The 18832-nt window shown below is 38.4% G+C and overlaps 1 protein-coding gene across 4 annotated transcripts in view; it reads left to right on the top strand.

Moving 5' to 3' along the window:
* The window catches only part of PCDH19 (protocadherin 19), a 152749-nt gene that overhangs the window by 93985 nt on the left and 39932 nt on the right, over positions 1 to 18832 (top strand). Inside the window, exon 5 of one of the 4 annotated variants that reach the window (XM_053201442.1) lies at positions 14536 to 16093. The exons of the other annotated variants lie outside the window; for them this stretch is intronic. Coding sequence (XP_053057417.1) covers positions 14536 to 14702 — 167 coding nt within the window. The 3' untranslated portion in view covers positions 14703 to 16093. Of the gene's footprint in view, positions 1 to 14535; positions 16094 to 18832 lie in introns of those variants that run through there. 4 annotated transcript variants of the gene reach the window in all.

Here is an 18832-nt window from a genome sequence, read left to right as displayed (position 1 = left end):
AGCCATGCGTCAAGCTCTGTGCTGACAGCTCAGAGCCTGGGGCCTCTTTCAGATTCTGTGTCTCCCTCTCTCTGACCCTCCCCGTTCATGCTCTGTCTCTCTCTGTCTCAAAAATAAAGGTTAAAAAAGTTAAAAAAAAAAAAAAAGAAAGACAATCACTGAGCAAATTTACCATGCATGCCTGATCTTGTGACTATTCTAACTAGAATAGTTTTAGGTATATTAATTCCAGGGCAATATGTTATTGTCACTTCTGAGGACTACTGATTTAGAAAGGTCATGAGGGAAAATGAAATTTTCTTTAAACTCTGACCTATACTGAAAGCCTCAAAGATTCCTTGAGGGAAAAAAAAATATTCCCAGATCTCTTTGGTTCATTAATACTGTGATAAGCATCTCAAACCCATGTGCTCTGAAATCCAAAGCTGAACTATTCTTAAGGTTTGAGTAGATGTCTCTGGAGAATAAGGGTTATAATAACCTTGTCCAACTAACTCTAATCCTAATAATATTTCTTCTGGTCCTGTTAGAACCACTCAAAAGTTGGGCCAAATATACCCAATAGAGTGTACCTTATACCTTTGTTTTGGCTTACCTTGGATTTCATGATTGTAGTTTTCTGTGCTTTCTAATTTTTATATTAGTACAGCATCTTTCTTTAATTTTTTTATTATTTAAAATTAGTTAAGATACAATGCAATATTGGTTTCAGGAGTAGAATTTAGTGAGCATCTTTCTTTGCGTATATATGGACACATGATTTATGGGGACTTTCAGGATTTTTAAAATAAAGATAAATTTTTAAGTTTATTTATTTATTTTGAGAGAGAGAGGCAGCATGAGTGGGGAAGAAGCCCAGAGAGAGGCAGAGAATCCCAAGCGATTCAAGAGAGCCCCAAGCGGGGCTTGAACCCACAAACTGTGAGATCATGACCTGAGCTGAAATCAAGACTCGAATGCTTAACCTACTGAGCCACCCAGGTGCCCCTAAAATAAAGATAATTTTATGCGTCTGTTAACTTTTTCCTTGAGAAGGAATGGGTTGTTCAGTGAGCTATTGTCTTGCCAGAATTTGAGGAAAAGGTAAAAATTGTATTTGTTCCCCATATTTCCAGACATCTGGGCCATGTGCTTCTTCACACTGCCAAAAGCCTCTTTGGGTTTTGTTCTTTTAACTGCTATAGCAAAAGAATGCTCAGTGTGAATGTCAAAGGTGCTTCATGATTTTAAGAAGAAAGGCCCAAATCCCTTAATTTTCAGCAACCCATCTTTGAGGCCATTCCTAGGGATGGGAACCCAGAATCACTATATTCAACCAAGGAAAGAATTTATGGAAGACTTTTGCACCCAAAGGGCAAAGCCCAGAGTTTAGCCACTTGCGTTTGGATTATATTTTGATTGCCCCAACCTGATACATCCATGAGCTGGGTCAGGGTGGGGATAAGAAGAAATGATAGGAATTACTACTTTCTGGATTATTATCAAGCCTGGTAGCACTCTCAACATGCCTAAGACCAGGTCAGTTTGTTGATGAACTGGCTGAGCTGAATTTCCTTGTTGCCAGGTGACTGAATTACAAATTCATTTATCATCTGAGTGCCCTTGAATTAATATGTCTCAGCTTGTCCCCAGTAATGCAGCTCTCAGTGTCATGGATTACCAGAAAAGAAAGTGATGGAGACTTCTTTATCCTGTACTTTCTACTCACATATAGCACTTTTTGGAATGCTATCTCTCTATAGCTCTCTAAGTGCCTTGAGAACAATTAAGTGTTGTCACTCAGAGATTTTACTACCTGATTTAGTTCTTGAGGTGATTTGGTGCTGAGCTTGGGGGTCACACTCAAATATTTTAACCAATGCCTTTTCTTTCTGAATTTGAGTTATTTGGTAAAATTAACTTCTGGCAGGGCCAAGAATTTTGCCTTATGGAAAATTGCTGCAGAGAGTCTCTAAGAAGAGTAATTGACCAGAAGAGAGGTCAGAGGTGCTAAAGGTTCATGGGTTTGTTGCACAATTAGGGCTATCACTGGGTTTGAATCTCTTCCTCTCAAAGTTATTTCTGGATTGAGTAGTGCTGGGGTTACTAGGATTCTGTCTTTTCCATGCTTCTTTGCATGGCTGTTTGTGATGACTTGGATATACCATTATGCTTACTTAAATATGTAGTCCTGATATGAAATTGAGGTTTATGGGAATCATGTCCTAGAACTATACATACTAGTCCCAAGCTCAACTAATTTGTTTCAAATCATACTCAATCTCTCTTACTTTATGATTTTAATTACTGATTATAAATTCACCAACTGAAAGGATGACTCTAATTGCTCTAATGTGCACTTAGAGTTCACTACAACACTGAATTTCCCTCCCCTGCTAATTGATACCGAATGGAAGCAATGTACAGCAACTTGCAATAACATCTATCTGCTTTTATATCCAAATGCATCCAAATGCAATATAATGATTGCTTTATTTCTGAAAGTGTAAATCCTTCTGAATTTTACTAAACTTGTTTATTTGGTAGCTCATCACCTGAGTATCATTTAATATATTTGTTGTGTAAAACATGGATTTGAAGAACTTAATCTGTGCCCAATGCAACTGCTATTATAAATTAGCCATGAAAATATTCTGTAGGCTTCATACTATGCATATTCTAGTTTCAATCACAGGTGTATTAAGATGTTTATACTTCCAACACTCTACCAGCAATTTGTAATTTTATTTCCTTTAGTTCTTCTAATGAAATTATGATTTAGTGAGTGAATATCCCTTCCTTATCCTCTTACCTATCCCCCTGACTCATCTTTCACCTCACTAGATTTCCAAACACTCATTTCAATTAATCTCTTGGTAAAATAAGGAGTTATCAATGGAGAATATTTTGTGACATTGCAAAGTATTGTGCTTCTGGGCTCCAGAAATGGTAGCATGGACCAGATGTTCATAGAGTAATTGAAAATTACATTTTATCAGAATAGCATTTACTGTTAGAAAGTTTTATATTTACTTCAACAAAGAGGTTGAATAGATCCCCCTGGACCTGAATTAGCATCTTTGAGGCTAGATATACTGTTTTGCAATTCATGTGATTATTTCTCCCCCAGTTTTCCTCATATAGAATCTTTTAAAAATGTCTTCAGCCTCATGCATATATATACCAGGTGAAATGTTTAATAACTTGAAAAATGGAATATATATACATACATATATAGTGAATGTATATATACATACATATATACATATATAGTGAATGTATACACACACACACACACACACACACATAGTGAATCTGTATATGTGACTTTCAGCTGTTTTCATCTTGTCCCAGGTATACAGTAGTCTAATTCCAGGTAGGAACAATGCATGCATAGCTATTTATCATTTATCCATGCATTCAACAGTATTTTTCAGTGCCCACTGTGTGCCTGGCTCTGGGAATCGAATGTGTCAATTACTGCTGTTATTAACTGTGAAAGTTCTCATCTTTTTAGCTTTGGTGATCTGGGGTTTACTGAAGTGACCAATGTCAGCTCAATGATGAGTAACTTCCTGATTTTAGAAATCATCATATGAATAGAGCCAGGTACCATTAAAAACCTTATTACTATTGTGTCAACAAAGAAGAAGAACCAATAAAAGGAGATTATTGCAATCGAGGTCTTATTTTTAATAAGAATATCATGAAAGACTCTTATTTGGTGTCCTAACTTGCACAATGTCACAACGGTAAACATTTTCTTTTTAAATATATCTGCTCTGAGGCTGAACTTCTTGCTCACTTGTAGCTAATGTCATTATAAGATGGTAGGTCTAATGTCTGACATGCCCAGTTACTTGCTGGTTTAAATTTTATTTAATGTTTATTTATTTTTGAGAGACAGAGTGCTAGTGGGAGAGAGGCAGAGAGAGAGGGAGACACAGAATCAGAAGCAGGCTCCAGGCTCTGAACCGGCAGCACAGAGCCCAATGCAGGGCTCAAACTCACAAACTGTGAGATCATGACCTGAGCCCAAGTTGGATGCTCAACCGACTGAGCCACCCAGGCCCCCAACCTTGTTGGTTTAGAGGCACTCAGTGGTATTCAATGCTCAGTCTCCCTTTTCCTCTGATGTCCAGCAATTTTTATACATTTTCAGTCTAGCACTGCCTAGGCAGGTGGGAATCGAAGGACAGGTGATTGCTTTTGTTATTTCAACTACATTGCTGCACCAGATAATTGGACTCCTTTCAAAGCATTATTTACATTTTATTGGCAAGACAGTCACTGGAATAAAAAGTTGTCCCTAACTAATGGAAACATTCATGCTGTTAGCCGTTGTTTGTTAGCATTATTTTGGCATGGGACTTTTGGTCAGAGATTTCTTTTAGGCCAGTTCTCTTTATCTGCTTTGAAATAGAAACACTATGCCCCCTCTTTTTCAATAATTTTTTTTTCCTGATCCTCTTGGAACTTTTAGTTGTCTCATATTCAATGTCTACTTTAAAATTTATTATTATTAATAATTACCTGTGGAGAGAGATTCATTATTCATCAAGAGAATAAATGCCAGGGGCTTTCTTGACTGGTTAACGCTAAGGATTTCTATATTTCTAAGTACTTGGAAAGCATTGAAGGATGGAAATTATATAAAGGAAGCACACTGAACAATTAAGAATTTCATTCTCTAAGAGTTCATGGCCCAAAAGCACAAATAGTCCAGTATGGAATAGACCAAGTAGGATCAGTGAATAAATTAAGAATACTTGAGCTACAAAGCAAAATACATTTCAAAGGACAATGGGATCCCTTTGGAAGAATACTGGAAGCCAGGCCCTGGTATAGTATGCTAGATAAAAATATGCTCTATTTGGGTGACTTGCCAGGTGAATGTTTTCTAATTGCTTTGTTTTTTTTTTCAAGTTTTTATTTAAATTCTAGCTAGTTAACATATATGATAAAATTGGTTTCCAGTGTAGAATTTAGTGATTCATCACTTACATATAACACCCAGTGCTCATCACAATAAGTGCCCTCCATAATACCCATCATCTATTTGGCCCACCTCCACCCACATTCCTCCATCAACCCTCAGTTTGTTCTCTATAGTTAAGAGTCTCTTATGGTTTGCTTCTCCCTCTCTCTCTTTTCTCCCTTCTCATACGTTCATCTGTTTTGTTTCTTAAATGCCACATATGAGTGAAATACTATGGTATTTGTCTTTCTTTTCCTGACTTATTTTGCTTAGCATAATACACTGTAGCTCCATCCTCATCGTTGCAAATTCATTCTTTTTGATGGCTGAATAATATTCCTGTGTGTGTGTGTGTGTGTGTGTGTGTGTGTGTGTATACAGCACATATTCTGTTTTTAAATGTTTCCTTATTTTTGAGAGAGGGGTTGAGAGAGAGAGAGAGACAGAGAGAGAGAGAGAAAGAGATAGCAAGCAGGGAAGGGACAAAGAGGGAGGGAGACATAGGATCCCAAGCAGGCTCTGCACTGACAGCAGAGAGCCCTATGTGGGGCTGGAACTCACTAACTGTGAGACCATGACCTGAGCCAAAGTTGGACGCTTAACTGACTGAGCCACTCAGGTGTCCAAATACCATACATTCTTTATCTATTCATCAGTCGATGGACATTTGGGCTCTTTATATAGTTTGGCTATTGTTGATAATGCTGCTATAAACATTGGGTTGCATGTGCTCCTTCAAATCTGTATTTTTATATCCTTTCGGTAAATACCTAGTAGTGCAATTGCTAGGTCATAGGGTAGTTCTATTTTTAGCTTTTTGAGGAACCTCCATACTGTTTTCCAGAGTGGCTGCACCAGTTTGCATTCCCACCAAGAGTGTAAGAGGGTTCCCCTTTCTCCATATCCTCAGGAACATCTGTTGTTTCCCGAGTTGTTAATTTTAGCCATTCTGACAGGTGTGAGGTGATGTCTCATTGCAGTTTTGATTTATATTTCCCTGATGATGAGTGATGTTGAGCATCTTTTCATGTGTCTGTTGGCCATCTGAATGTCTTCTTTGGGAAAATGTCTATTCATGTCTTCTACCCATTTCTTAACTGGGTTGTTTGTTTTTTGGGTGTTGAGTTTATTAAGTTCTTTATGTAGTTTGGATACTAACCCTTAATCAGATATTTAATTTGCAAATATCTTCTCCAATTGCTTTATGATAAGACAATAGTTACATAGGCCATGATAGGTAGGCATACTGCTAATAGGGTAAGAGATGAGAAACAAATCAAGTTGTTTTATCAGACTAGATCATATGGGTTGCTTCGCATACTCAAAAAAGTCCATTGAACTGTCAAAACCATTATTTTCTTTGGGTCTTCCTATCTATTTAACATCATTTCTGTCCTGTCATAAGATGGCTAAGAATCATAAACTGCATCAGGATGGGAAAACATAAATCTAAACTTGTCATTTAAATATTTATGAAGATTTTTTTCTGTTCATTTTTCCTTAACCCCTTTATTATGAAATAAATATTGAGAATCAAGTCAAGTCATAATTTAAAAAGCAATTTCAAGAATACTAAAATCATATGTTATTTCTTTACTTTTTGGGAAAAATACTTGTGAGATGTGTTTCCTCTCTTATCATAGATGCTTTTGATCATCCAGAGTTTTATGTCTTAGTCTCAGGTATTTTTGGTCTTAGTCTTTTTTTTTTTTTAATATATGAAATTTATTGTCAAATTGGTTTCCATACAACACCCAGTGCTCATCCCAAAAGGTGCCCTCCTCAATACCCATCACCCACCCTCTCTTCCCTCCCACCCCCCATCAACCCTCAGTTTGTTCTCAGTTTTTAACAGTCTCTTATGCTTTGGCTCTCTCCCACTCTAACCTCTTTTTTTTTTCCTTCCCCTCCCCCATGGGTTCCTGTTAAGTTTCTCAGGATCCACATAAGAGTGAAACCATATGGTATCTGTCTTTCTCTGTATGGCTTATTTCACTTAGCATCACACTCTCCAGTTCCATCCACGTTGCTACAAAAGGCCATATTTCATTTTTTCTCATTGCCACGTAGTATTCCATTGTGTATATAAACCACAATTTCTTTATCCATTCATCAGTTGATGGACATTTAGGCTCTTTCCATAATTTGGCTATTGTTGAGAGTGCTGCTATGAACATTGGGGTACAAGTGCCCCTATGCATCAGTACTCCTGTATCCCTTGGATAAATTCCTAGCAGTGCTATTGCTGGGTCATAGGGTAGGTCTATTTTTAATTTTCTGAGGAACCTCCACACTGCTTTCCAGAGCGGCTGCACCAATTTGCATTCCCACCAACAGTGCAAGAGGGTTCCCGTTACTCCACATCCTCTCCAGCATCAATAGTCTCCTGATTTGTTCATTTTGGCCACTCTGACTGGCGTGAGGTGATACCTGAGTGTGGTTTTGATTTGTATTTCCCTGATAAGGAGCGACGTTGAACATCTTTTCATGTGCCTGTTGGCCATCCGGATGTCTTCTTTAGAGAAGTGTCTATTCATGTTTTCTGCCCATTTCTTCACTGGGTTATTTGTTTTTCGGGTGTGGAGTTTGGTGAGCTCTTTATAGATTTTGGATACTAGCCCTTTGTCCGATATGTCATTTGCAAATATCTTTTCCCATTCCGTTGGTTGCCTTTTAGTTTTGTTGGTGGTTTCCTTTGCTGTGCAGAAGCTTTTTATCTTCATAAGGTCCCAGTAATTCACTTTTGCTTTTAATTCCCTTGCCTTTGGGGATGTGTCGAGTAAGAGATTGCTACGGCTGAGGTCAGAGAGGTCTTTTCCTGCTTTCTCCTCTAAGGTTTTGATGGTTTCCTGTCTCACATTCAGGTCCTTTATCCACTTTGAGTTTGTTTTTGTGAATGGTGTGAGAAAGTGGTCTAGTTTCAACCTTCTGCATGTTGCTGTCCAGTTCTCCCAGCACCATTTGTTAAAGAGACTGTCTTTTTTCCATTGGATGTTCTTTCCTGCTCTGTCAAAGATGAGTTGGCCATACGTTTGTGGGTCTAGTTCTGGGGTTTCTATTCTATTCCATTGGTCTATGTGTCTGTTTTTGTGCCAATACCATGCTGTCTTGATGATGACAGCTTTGTAGTAGAGGCTAAAGTCTGGGATTGTGATGCCTCCTGCTTTGGTCTTCTTCAAAATTGCTTTGGATATTCGGGGCCTTTTGTGGTTCCATATGAATTTTAGGATTGCTTGTTCTAGTTTCGAGAAGAATGCTGGTGCAATTTTGATTGAGATTGCATTGAATGTGTAGATAGCTTTGGGTAGTGTTGACATTTTGACAATATTTATTCTTCCAATCCATGAGCAGGGAATGTCTTTCCATTTCTTTATATCTTCTTCAATTACCTTCATAAGCTTTCTATAGTTTTCAGCATACAGATCCTTTACATCTTTGGTTAGATTTATTCCTAGGTATTTTATGCTTCTTGGTGCAATTGTGAATGGGATCAGTTTCTTTATTTGTCTTTCTGTTGCTTCATTGTTAGTGTATAAGAATGCAACTGATTTCTGTACATTGATTTTGTATCCTGCAACTTTGCTGAATTCATGTATCAGTTCTAGCAGACTTTTGGTGGAGTCTATCGGATTTTCCATGCATAATATCATGTCATCTGCAAAAAGCGAAAGCTTGACTTCATCTTTGCCAATTTTGATGCCTTTGATTTCCTTTTGTTGTCTGATTGCTGATGCTAGAACTTCCAGCACTATGTTAAACAACAGCGGTGAGAGTGGGCATCCCTGTCGTGTTCCTGATCTCAGGGAAAAAGCTCTCAGTTTTTCCCCGTTGAGGATGATGTTAGCTGTGGGCTTTTCATAAATGGCTTTGATGATGTTTAAGTATGTTCCTTCTATCCCGACTTTCTCAAGCGTTTTTATTAAGGAAGGGTGCTGGATTTTGTCAAAGGCCTTTTCTGCATCGATTGACAGGATCATATGGTTCTTCTCTTTTTTTTTTTTTTTTTGTTAATGTGATGTATGACGTTGATTGATTTGCGAATGTTGAACCAGCCCTGCATCCCAGGAATGAATCCCACTTGATCATGGTGAATCATTCTTTTTATATACCGTTGAATTTGATTTGCTAGTATCTTATTGAGAATTTTTGCATCCATATTCATCAAGGATATTGGCCTGTAGTTCTCTTTTTTTACTGGGTCTCTGTCTGGTTTAGGAATCAAAGTAATCCTGGCTTCCTAGAATGAGTCTGTAAGTTTTCCTTCCCCTTCTATTTCTTGGAATAGCTTGAGAAGGATAGGTATTATCTCTGCTTTAAACGTCTGGTAGAACTCCCCTGGGAAGCCATCTGGTCCTGGACTCTTATTTGTTGGGAGATTTTTGATAACCGATTCAATTTCTTCGCTGGTTATGGGTCTGTTCAAGCTTTCTATTTCCTCCTGATTGAGTTTTGGAAGAGTGTGGGTGTTCAGGAATTTGTCCATTTCTTCCAGGTTGTCCAATTTGTTGGCGTATAATTTTTCATAGTATTCCCTGATAATTGTTTGTATCTCTGAGGGATTGGTTGTCATAATTCCGTTTTCATTCATGATTTTATCTATTTGGGTCATCTCCCTTTTCTTTCTGAGAAGCCTGGCTAGAGGTTTGTCAATTTTGTTTATTTTTTCAAAAAACCAACTCTTGGTTTCGTTGATCTGTTCTACAGTTTTTTTAGATTCTATATTGTTTATTTCTGCTCTGATCTTTATTATTTCTCTTCTTCTGCTGGGTTTAGGCTGCCTTTGCTGTTCTGCTTCTATTTCCTTTAGGTGTGCTGTTAGATTTTGTATTTGGGATTTTTCTTGTTTCTTGAGATAGGCCTGGATTGCAATGTATTTCCTCTCAGGACTGCCTTCACTGCGTCCCAAAGCGTTTGGATTGTTGTATTTTCATTTTCGTTTGTTTCCATATTTTTTAAAATTTCTTCTCTAATTGCCTGGTTGACCCACTCATTCGTTAGTAGGGTGTTCTTTAACCTCCATGCTTTTGGAGGTTTTCCAGACTTTTTTCTGTGGTTGATTTCCAAGCTTCATAGCATTGTGGTCTGAAAGTATGCATGGTATAATTTCAATTCTTGTAAACTTACGAAGGGCTGTTTTGTGACCCAGTATATGATGTATCTTGGAGAATGTTCCTTGTGCACTCGAGAAGAAAGTATATTCTGTTGCTTTGGGATGCAGAGTTCTAAATATATCTGTCAAGTCCATCTGATCCAATGTGTCATTCAGGGCCCTTGTTTCTTTATTGACCTTGTGTCTAGATGATCTATCCATTTCTGTAAGTGGGGTGTTCAAGTCCCCTGCAATGACCACATTCTTCTCAATAAAGTTGCTTATGTTTGTGAGTAATTGTTTTATATATTTGGGGTCTCCGGTATTCGGTGCATAGACATTTATAATTGTTAGCTCTTCCTGATGGATAGACCCTGTAACTATTATATAATGTCCTTCTTCATCTCTTGTTACAGCCTTTAATTTAAAATCTAGTTCGTCTGGTATAAGTATGGCTACTCCAGCTTTCTTTTGGCTTCCAGTAGCATGATAAATAGTTCTCCATCCCCTCACTCTCAATCTAAAGGTGTCCTCAGATCTAAAATGAGTCTCTTGTAGACAGCAAATACATGGGTCTTGTTTTTTTATCCATTGTGATACCCTATGTCTTTTGGTTTGTGTATTTAATCCATTTACATTCAGTGTTATTATAGAAAGATACGGGTTTAGAGTCATTGTGATGCCTGTATGTTTTATGCCTGTAGTGATGTCTCTGGTACTTTGTCTCACAGCGTCCCCCTTAGGATCTCTTGTAGGGTTGGTTTAGTGGTGACAAATTCCTTCAGTTTTTGTTTGTTTGGGAAGACCTTTATCTCTGCTTCTATTCTAAATGACAGACTTGCTGGATAAAGGATTCTTGGCTGCATATTTTTTCTGTCTAGCACACTGAAAATCTTGTGCCAATTCTTTCTGGCCTGCCAAGTTTCAAAAGAGAGATCAGTCACGCGTCTTATAGTTCTCCCTTTATATGTGAGGACACGTTTACCCCTTGCTGCTTTCAGAATTTTCTCTTTATCCTTGTATTTTGCCAGTTTCACTATGATATGTCGTGCAGAAGATCGATTCACGTTACATCTGAAGGGAGTTCTCTGTGCCTCTTGGATTTCAATGCCTTTTTCCTTCCCCAGTTCAGGGAAGTTCTCAGCTATTATTTCTTCAAGTACCCCTTCAGCACCTTTCCATCTCTCTTCCTCTTCTGGGATACCAATTATGCGTATATTATTTCTTTTTAGTGTATCACTTAGTTCTCTAATTTTCCCCTCCTACTCCTGGATTTTTTTTATCTTTTTCTCAGCTTCCTCTTTTTCCATAACTTTATCTTCTAGTTCACCTATTCTCTCCTCTGCCTCTTCAATCCGAGCCGTGGTGGTTTCCATTTTGTTTTGCATTTCGTTTAAAGCGTTTTTCAGCTCCTCATGACTATTCCTTAGTCCCTTGATCTCTGTAGCAAGAGATTCTCTGCTGTCCTCTATACTGTTTTCAAGCCCAGCGATTAATTTTATGACTATTATTCTAAATTCACTTTCTGTTATATCATTTAAATCCTTTTTGATCAGCTCATTAGCTGTTGTTATTTCCTGGAGATTCTTCTGATGGGAATTCTTCTACTTGGTCATTTTGGATAGTCCTTGGAGTGGTGAGGACCTGCAAGGCACTTCCCCTGTGCTGTGGTGTATAACTGGAGTTGGTGGGCGGGGCCGCAGTCCGACCTGATGTCTGCCCCCAGCCCACCGCTGGGGCCACAGTCAGACTGGTGTGTGCCTTCTGTTCCCCTCTCCTAGGGGCGGGATTCACTGTGGGGTGGCGTGGCCCGTCTGGGCTACTTGCACACTGCCAGGCTTGTGATGCTGGGGATCTGGCGTATTGGCTGGGGTGGGTAGGCAAGGTGCACAGGGGCAGGAGGGGCAGGCTTAGCTCGCGTCTCCTTAGGTGATCCACTTAAGGAGGGGCCCGTGGCAGCGGGAGGGAGTCAGACCCGCTGCTGGAGGTTTGGCTCCGCAGAAGCACAGATTTGGGTGTTTGCGTGGAGTGAGCAAGTTCCCTGGCAGGAACTGGTTCTCTTTGGGATTTTGGCTGGGGGATGGGCGGGAGAGATGGCACTGGGGATCGCCTTTGTTCCCCACCAAACTGAGCTCTGTCGTCAGGGGGCTCAGCAGCTCTCCCTCCCTTTGTCCTCCAGCCTTCCCGCTTTCTGAGCAGAGCTGTTAACTTATGACCTCCCAGAGGCTAAGTCGCGCTTGCTGTCGGAACACAGTCCGTCAGGCCCCTCCGCTTTTGCAAGCCAGACTCGGGGGCTCTGCTTGGCTGGGGAGCCGCCCCTCCGCCCCGGCTCCCTCCCGCCAGTCTGTGGAGGGCGCACCGCCTTGCCGCCCTTCCTACCCTCTTCCGTGGGCCTCTCGTCTGCGCTTGGCTCCGGCGACTCCGTTCTGCTAATCCTCTGGCAGTTTTCTGGGTTATTTAGGCAGGTGTAGGTGGAATCTAAGTGATCAGCAGGACGCGCGGTGAGCCCAGCGTCCTCCTATGCTGCCATCTTCCGGAATCCAGCTGGTCTCAGTCTTTACTAGATGGGTGATTGCCTGTTTACTTTGGGCCAAGAAAAGGTCATTTGACATATCTACTTGCAGTTTTTTTTTTTTTTTTGACAAGCAAGTCTTTTCAGTTTCTTTTCCTACATGGCTTATCCCCAATAAATTTCCAATTGTGGAAAATTCACCAAGCTCTAGACTGGAAAATGTTTGAGTTGGCCCTTAGGGCCATCAGAAAAGTTGTTTTTTAGATATTTACACACAGCTCAGGGAGGGTATACAGAGAAGATATTTTTGCCACTGGGCAGAATGGAGTCCCATTAACCAATTTTTTCTGCCATGTAGAGAGAATACAAAGCAGTTCCCCATAACTTGGGTGAAAGAGATTATCAGTGAGATACCAGTATCTAGAATTGTTTTGGAGCAAATCCTTTGGGGCTGGAAATTTGTGTGCAGATGACAAAGTCAGAAGGGTATCATGGGATTTTAGGTTTTATGGTGAACCCTGAACATCACTCAAAAATATGCAGATCTAAGATCTACTCCGTAGATGGAGGAATTTGTGAGATGGTATGTGGCAGAGGTAATTTTTTTTTATTATGAAATTTATTGTCAAATTTGTTTCCACACAACACCCAGTGCTCATTCCAACAGGTGCCTTCCTCAATACCCATCACCACCTTCCCCTCCCTCCCACCCCCCGTAAACCCTCAGTTTGTTCTCAGTTTTTAGGATTCTCTTAAGGAATCTGTCCTTCTTGTGGCAGAGGTAATTTGAAAGGCACTAAATCCAGAAGTGGCCAAAGGAGTTTATTTGAATACAAACTCTTTGTGGCTGATCTCATTCAAAGTTTTGTCTTTTTGAGGTGGCCTCATGAGAGGCATTTTGTTTTTTGAGGGTTCCTGGTAATTGGAAATAATAGTTCTTCTCCATTATTCTTTATAATAGTATAGACAACAAAGTTGCAAGCTGTTAAATCTGAAGTAATAGACGATGCCATTTTATCATAAGTTCTTTTAATCTTTAGTAACATCCATTTCAATGGTAAATGAGACACTTTAGGTTCTTGTCTTTGTCTAACAGAAATATTTTCAATTTGGTGGAAATTAGAACCTTAAAAACTTATTCATCTTCTCCTATCCCAGTTAGCTAAGCCTTAGGTTCTTTCTAATTTGTGGTCTAGTACCTAGACTCCAAGTCATGCAGGATTGCCACTGTACCTTGCTTTAAATAAAAGCATAACTTATTACATTGCCATTTTAAACAGATATCTGTAAACAAACACTGCTGTTATCACCTGGAAAAACTTGATAGACTTAAATGATTTCAGCTAGGCAGTTTTGCAGCCATGAGTTTGCACACTTACAGACAGTGCCAGAGGTATGTTTTCCAATTTGTATAAGGCCACTTTCTTTACCTTTAACCTTATATAGTCTCTCCTTTCTATTTTCAGCTTGGATAATAATAGATGTTTGACCACTTGCTTTCTTCCCTCCTTTTTTACCCTGTGTGGAGTTTACAACCTATGTGAACAATAGAATCTTCCTCATTTTAATACGTGGACAAGAGGAATGGTTTAGGTTCCAAGATATTTACACTGGTCAAACTGTTCCAAGGCATCACCACCTGCTGTTTTTAGTCATTAATGAGGCTGTCAGTTGCTCTAATCTGGGAGGTGAACCAAAATAATGGTTTTTGATTTTAATTTAATTTAAAAATTAGTTCATTGAAAAAAAAATGCCTCCAGCATTTAAGAGTCAGGTTTCCCACTGTTGATAAACCAAAGCCAGTCAGATACAGAAGTTGAACCACTATTCATATGCAAACATGTACTATTTTAAACTTGGAGAACTATTATTATTATTATTATCACTAGGTAGAAAATTTAGTCCTTTTATTTATTTTACTTTTTTAGTTATTATTTTAATTCCAGTTGACATACAGTGTTATAAATATTGTTTCAGGTGTACAAGAAAATAATTCAACAATTCCATACATCACCTGGTGCTCATCAGGAGAAGTGCACTCCTTAATCCCCATCACTCATCTCCCCACCACCTCCCCTCTGGTAACCATCACATTGTTCTCTATAGTTATTATTATTTTTAAAAATTTTAATGTTTATTTTTGAGAGAGAGAGAGGGATAGAGCATGAGTGGGGGTGGGGCAGAGAGAGAGAGAGAGAGAGAGAGAGACAGAATTCGAAGCAGGCTCCAGGCTCTGAGCTGGCAACACAGAGCCCAATGCGGAGCTCAAGCTCATGTGAGATCAAGAACTGTGAGATCATGACCTGAGCTGAAGTCAGACACTCAACTAACTGAGCCACTCAGGTGCCCCTGTTCTCTATAATTAAAAGTCTGTCTCTTTCTTTGACTCTCTCTCTCTCCCATTTTTTTCCTTGGCTTATTTGTTTTGTTTCTTCAGTTCCACATATGAGTGAAATCATATGGTATTTGTCTATTCTGATTTATTTTGCTTAGCATTATACTAACTCCATCCATATCATTGCAAGTGGCAAGACTTCATTCTTCTTTATGGCTGAATAATATTCTGTTGTATATATGTACCACATCTTCTTTATATATTCATCAATCATTGGACACTTGGGCTGCTTCCATATCTTGGCTATTGTAAATAATACTGCTGTAAGTATAGGGGTGCATGTATCCCTTTGAATTAGTGTTTTTGTATTCATTGAGTAAATAGCCAGTAGTACAATTTCTGGCTTGTAAGGTAGTTCTATTTCTAAGTTTTTGAGGCATCTCTAAACTATTTTCCACAGTGGCTACGCCAGTTTGCATTCCAACCAACAGTGTATGAGTGTTCCTTTTTCTCCACATCCTCGCTAACACCTGTTGTTTCTTGTGTTTTTGATTTTAGCCATTCTGGAAGGTGTGAGGTAAGATTGCATTGTAGTTTTAATTTGTATTTCCCTGATGATAGGTGATGATGAGCATCTTTTCATGTGTCTATTGGCCATCTGGGTGCCTTCTTTGGAGAAATGTCTGTTCAGGTTTGCTGCCAAATTTTTAATTGGGTTATTTGTTTCTTTTAGTGTTGAGTTTTGTAAGTTCTTCATATATTTTGGATACTAACCCCTTATCAGATATATAATTTGCAAATATCTTCTCCCATTCTGTAGGATGCCTTTTAGTTTTGTTGTTTCCTTTGCTGTGCAGAAGCTTTTTATTTTGATGTAGTCCCAATAGTTTATTTTTGCTTTTGTTTCCCTTGCCTCAGGAGACATATCTAGAAAAAGTTGGACTATGGCCAGTGTCAAAGAAGTTACTGCCTGTGTTATCTTCTAAGATTTTTATGGTTTCAGGTCTCAAATTTAGGTCTTTATTCCATTTTGAATTTATTTTTGTGTATGCTGTAATAGAGTGGTCTAGTTTCATTTTTTTGCACATTGCTGTCCAGTTTTCCAAACACCATTTGTTGAAGAGACTGTATTTTTCCCATTGGGTATTCTTTCCTGCTTTGTCGAAGATTAATTGACCATATAATTGTGGGGTTAATTCTGGGTTTTCTATTCTGTTTTATTTATTTTAATGTTTATTTTGAGAGAGAGAGAGAGAGCAAGCACAGGAGAGGGGAATCGAGAGAAACACACACAGAATCCAAAGTAGGCTTCAGGCTCCGGGCTGTCAGCACAGAGCCTGGTGCGGGGTTCAAACTCATGAACTGTGAGATCATGACCTGAGCCGGTCGGATGCTCAACTGACCGAGACACCCAGGTGACCCTATTCTGTTCTATTAATCTATGTGTTTGTTTTTGTGCCAGTATCATACTGTTTTGATTACTACAGCTTCATAATAAAACCTTAGGTCCAGAATTGTGATGCCTCCAGCTTTGTTCTTCTTTCTCAAGGTTGCTTTGCTATTCTGGGTCTTTTGTGGTTCCATACAAATTTTAGTATTGTTTGTTCTAGTTCTGTGGGAAATGCTATTGGTATATTGACAGGTATTGTATTAAATGTGTGCAATGCTTTGGGTAATATAGAAATTTTAATAATGTTTGTCCTTTCAACCCACGAGCATGGAATGTCTTTTCATTTCTTTGTGTCCTTTTCAGTTTCTTTCAACAGTTTTTTATAGCTTTCAGAGTACAGATTGTTCACCTATTTTATTAGGTTTATTCCTAGGTGTCTTATTGTTTTGGTGTAATTGTAAGTGGGATTTATTCCTTAATTTATCTTTCTGCTGCTTCATTATTGGTATATAGAAATGCAACAGATTTCTGTGCATTGATTTTGTATCTTGTGACTTTTACTGAATTCGTGTATCAGTTCTAGCAGTTTTTTGGTGGAGTCTTTTGGGTTTTCTATAGATTATCATGTCATCTGAAAATAGTGAAAATTTTACTACTTCCCTACTGATTTGATGCCTTTTCTTTCTTTTTGTTGTCTAATTACTATGGTTAAGACTTCCAGTACCATGTTGAATAAAAGTGGTGAGAGCGGACATCCTTGTCTTGCTCCTGACCTTAGGGGAGAAGCTCTTAGTTTTTTCCCATTAAGGATGATATTAGCTGTGGGTTTTTAATATAAGGCCTTAATTATGTTGAGGTATGTTCCCTCTAAATCTATTTTGTTGAGGGTTTTTATCATGAATGGATGTTGTACTTTGTCAAATGTTGTTTCTGCAACTATTGAAATGATCATATGGTTTCTATTCTTTCCCTTCTTGATATGATGTATCACCTTGATTGATTTGCAAATACTGAACCATCCTTACCTCCCAGGAATAAATCCCACTGGATGATGGTGTATGATTTTTGTTAATTTATTGTTGAATTTGGTTTGCTAGTATATTTTTGAGTATTTTTGCATCTATGCTCATCAGTTATATTGGCCTATAGTTCTCTTTGTGGTTGCTTTATCCGGTTTTGGTATCAGGATAATGCTGGCCTCCTAGAATGAATTTGAAAATTTTCCTTCCTTTTCTATTTTTTTGGACTAGGTTGAGAATAGGTATTAACTTTTCTTTAAATGTTTCATAGACTTTGCCTGTGAAGCCATCTGGTCCTGGACTTTGTTGGGATTTTTTTGATTACTACCGCAGTTCCTTTGGTGGTTTTCAGTCTTTTCAATTTTTTGATTTCCTCCTGTTTCAGCTTTGGAATTTCATATGTTTCTAGAAATTTATCCATTTCTTCTAGGTTGTCCAATGTTGGCATATATTTTTTCATAATATTCTCTTCTAATTGTTTATATTTTGGTGGTATTGGTTGTTATTTCTCCTTTCTCATTTGTGATTTTATTTATTTGAGTCCTTTCTCTTTTTCTTGATAAGTGTGGCTAGAGGATTATTAATTTTATTTATGTTTTCAAAGATCCAGCTCCTGGTTACACTGATCTGTTCTATTGTTTTGTTTTTTTTTTTTGTTTTTTTTTTAAGATTCTGTATCATGGGGCGCTTGGGTGGCTCAGTTGGTCAAGCGTCTGACTTCGGCTCAAGTAGTGATATCACAGTTCATGGGTTTGAGCCTTGTGTCAGGCTCTGTGCTGATGGCTCAGAGGCTGGAACTTACTTCGGATTCTGTGTCTCCCTCTCTCTCTGCCCCTTCCCTGCCCATTCCCTGTCAGTCTCTGTCTCTCCAAAATAAATATATGTTAAAAAATTTTAAAAAATAAAGATTCTATATAATGTATTTCTACTCTAATCATTATAATTTCTTTTCTTCTGCTGGTTTTATGTTTTGTTTGTTGTTCTTTTTCTAGCTCCTTTAGGTGCTAGGTTAGGTTGTTTGTTTGAAAATTTTCCGGCTTCTTGAGTTAAGCCTGTATTGCTATAAACTTCCCTCTTAGAATTGCTTCTGCTGCATCCCAGATATCTTGGACTATTGTGTTTTCATTTGCATTTGTTTCCATGTACTTTTTTATTTCTTTTTTGATTTCCTGTTTGACCCGTTCATTGTTTAGTAGCATGTTGTTTAGCTTCCATGTATTTGTGGTCTTTACAGTTTTTTCTTGTGGTTGATTTGTAGTTTTATAGTTTTGTGGTCAGAAAATATGCACAGTCTGATTTTGATCTTGAATTTGTTGAGGTTTGTTTTGTGGGCTAATATGTGATCTATTCTGGAGAATGTTCCATGTGTACTTGAAAAGAATGTGTATTCTGCTGTTTTAAGATGGAATGTTCTGAATATATATGTTAAATCCATGTTTTTCAGTGTGTCATTCAAATCCATTGTTTCCTTATTGATGTTCTGTTTAGATGATCTCTCCATTGATGTAAGTGGGGTATTAAAGTCCATGA

Source organism: Acinonyx jubatus, chromosome X (genome assembly GCF_027475565.1).
Source record: "Acinonyx jubatus isolate Ajub_Pintada_27869175 chromosome X, VMU_Ajub_asm_v1.0, whole genome shotgun sequence".
Taxonomy (NCBI): domain Eukaryota; kingdom Metazoa; phylum Chordata; class Mammalia; order Carnivora; family Felidae; genus Acinonyx; species Acinonyx jubatus.
The sequence above is the reverse complement of the archived record's forward strand: the minus strand, read 5'-3'. Positions and strand labels throughout refer to the sequence as shown.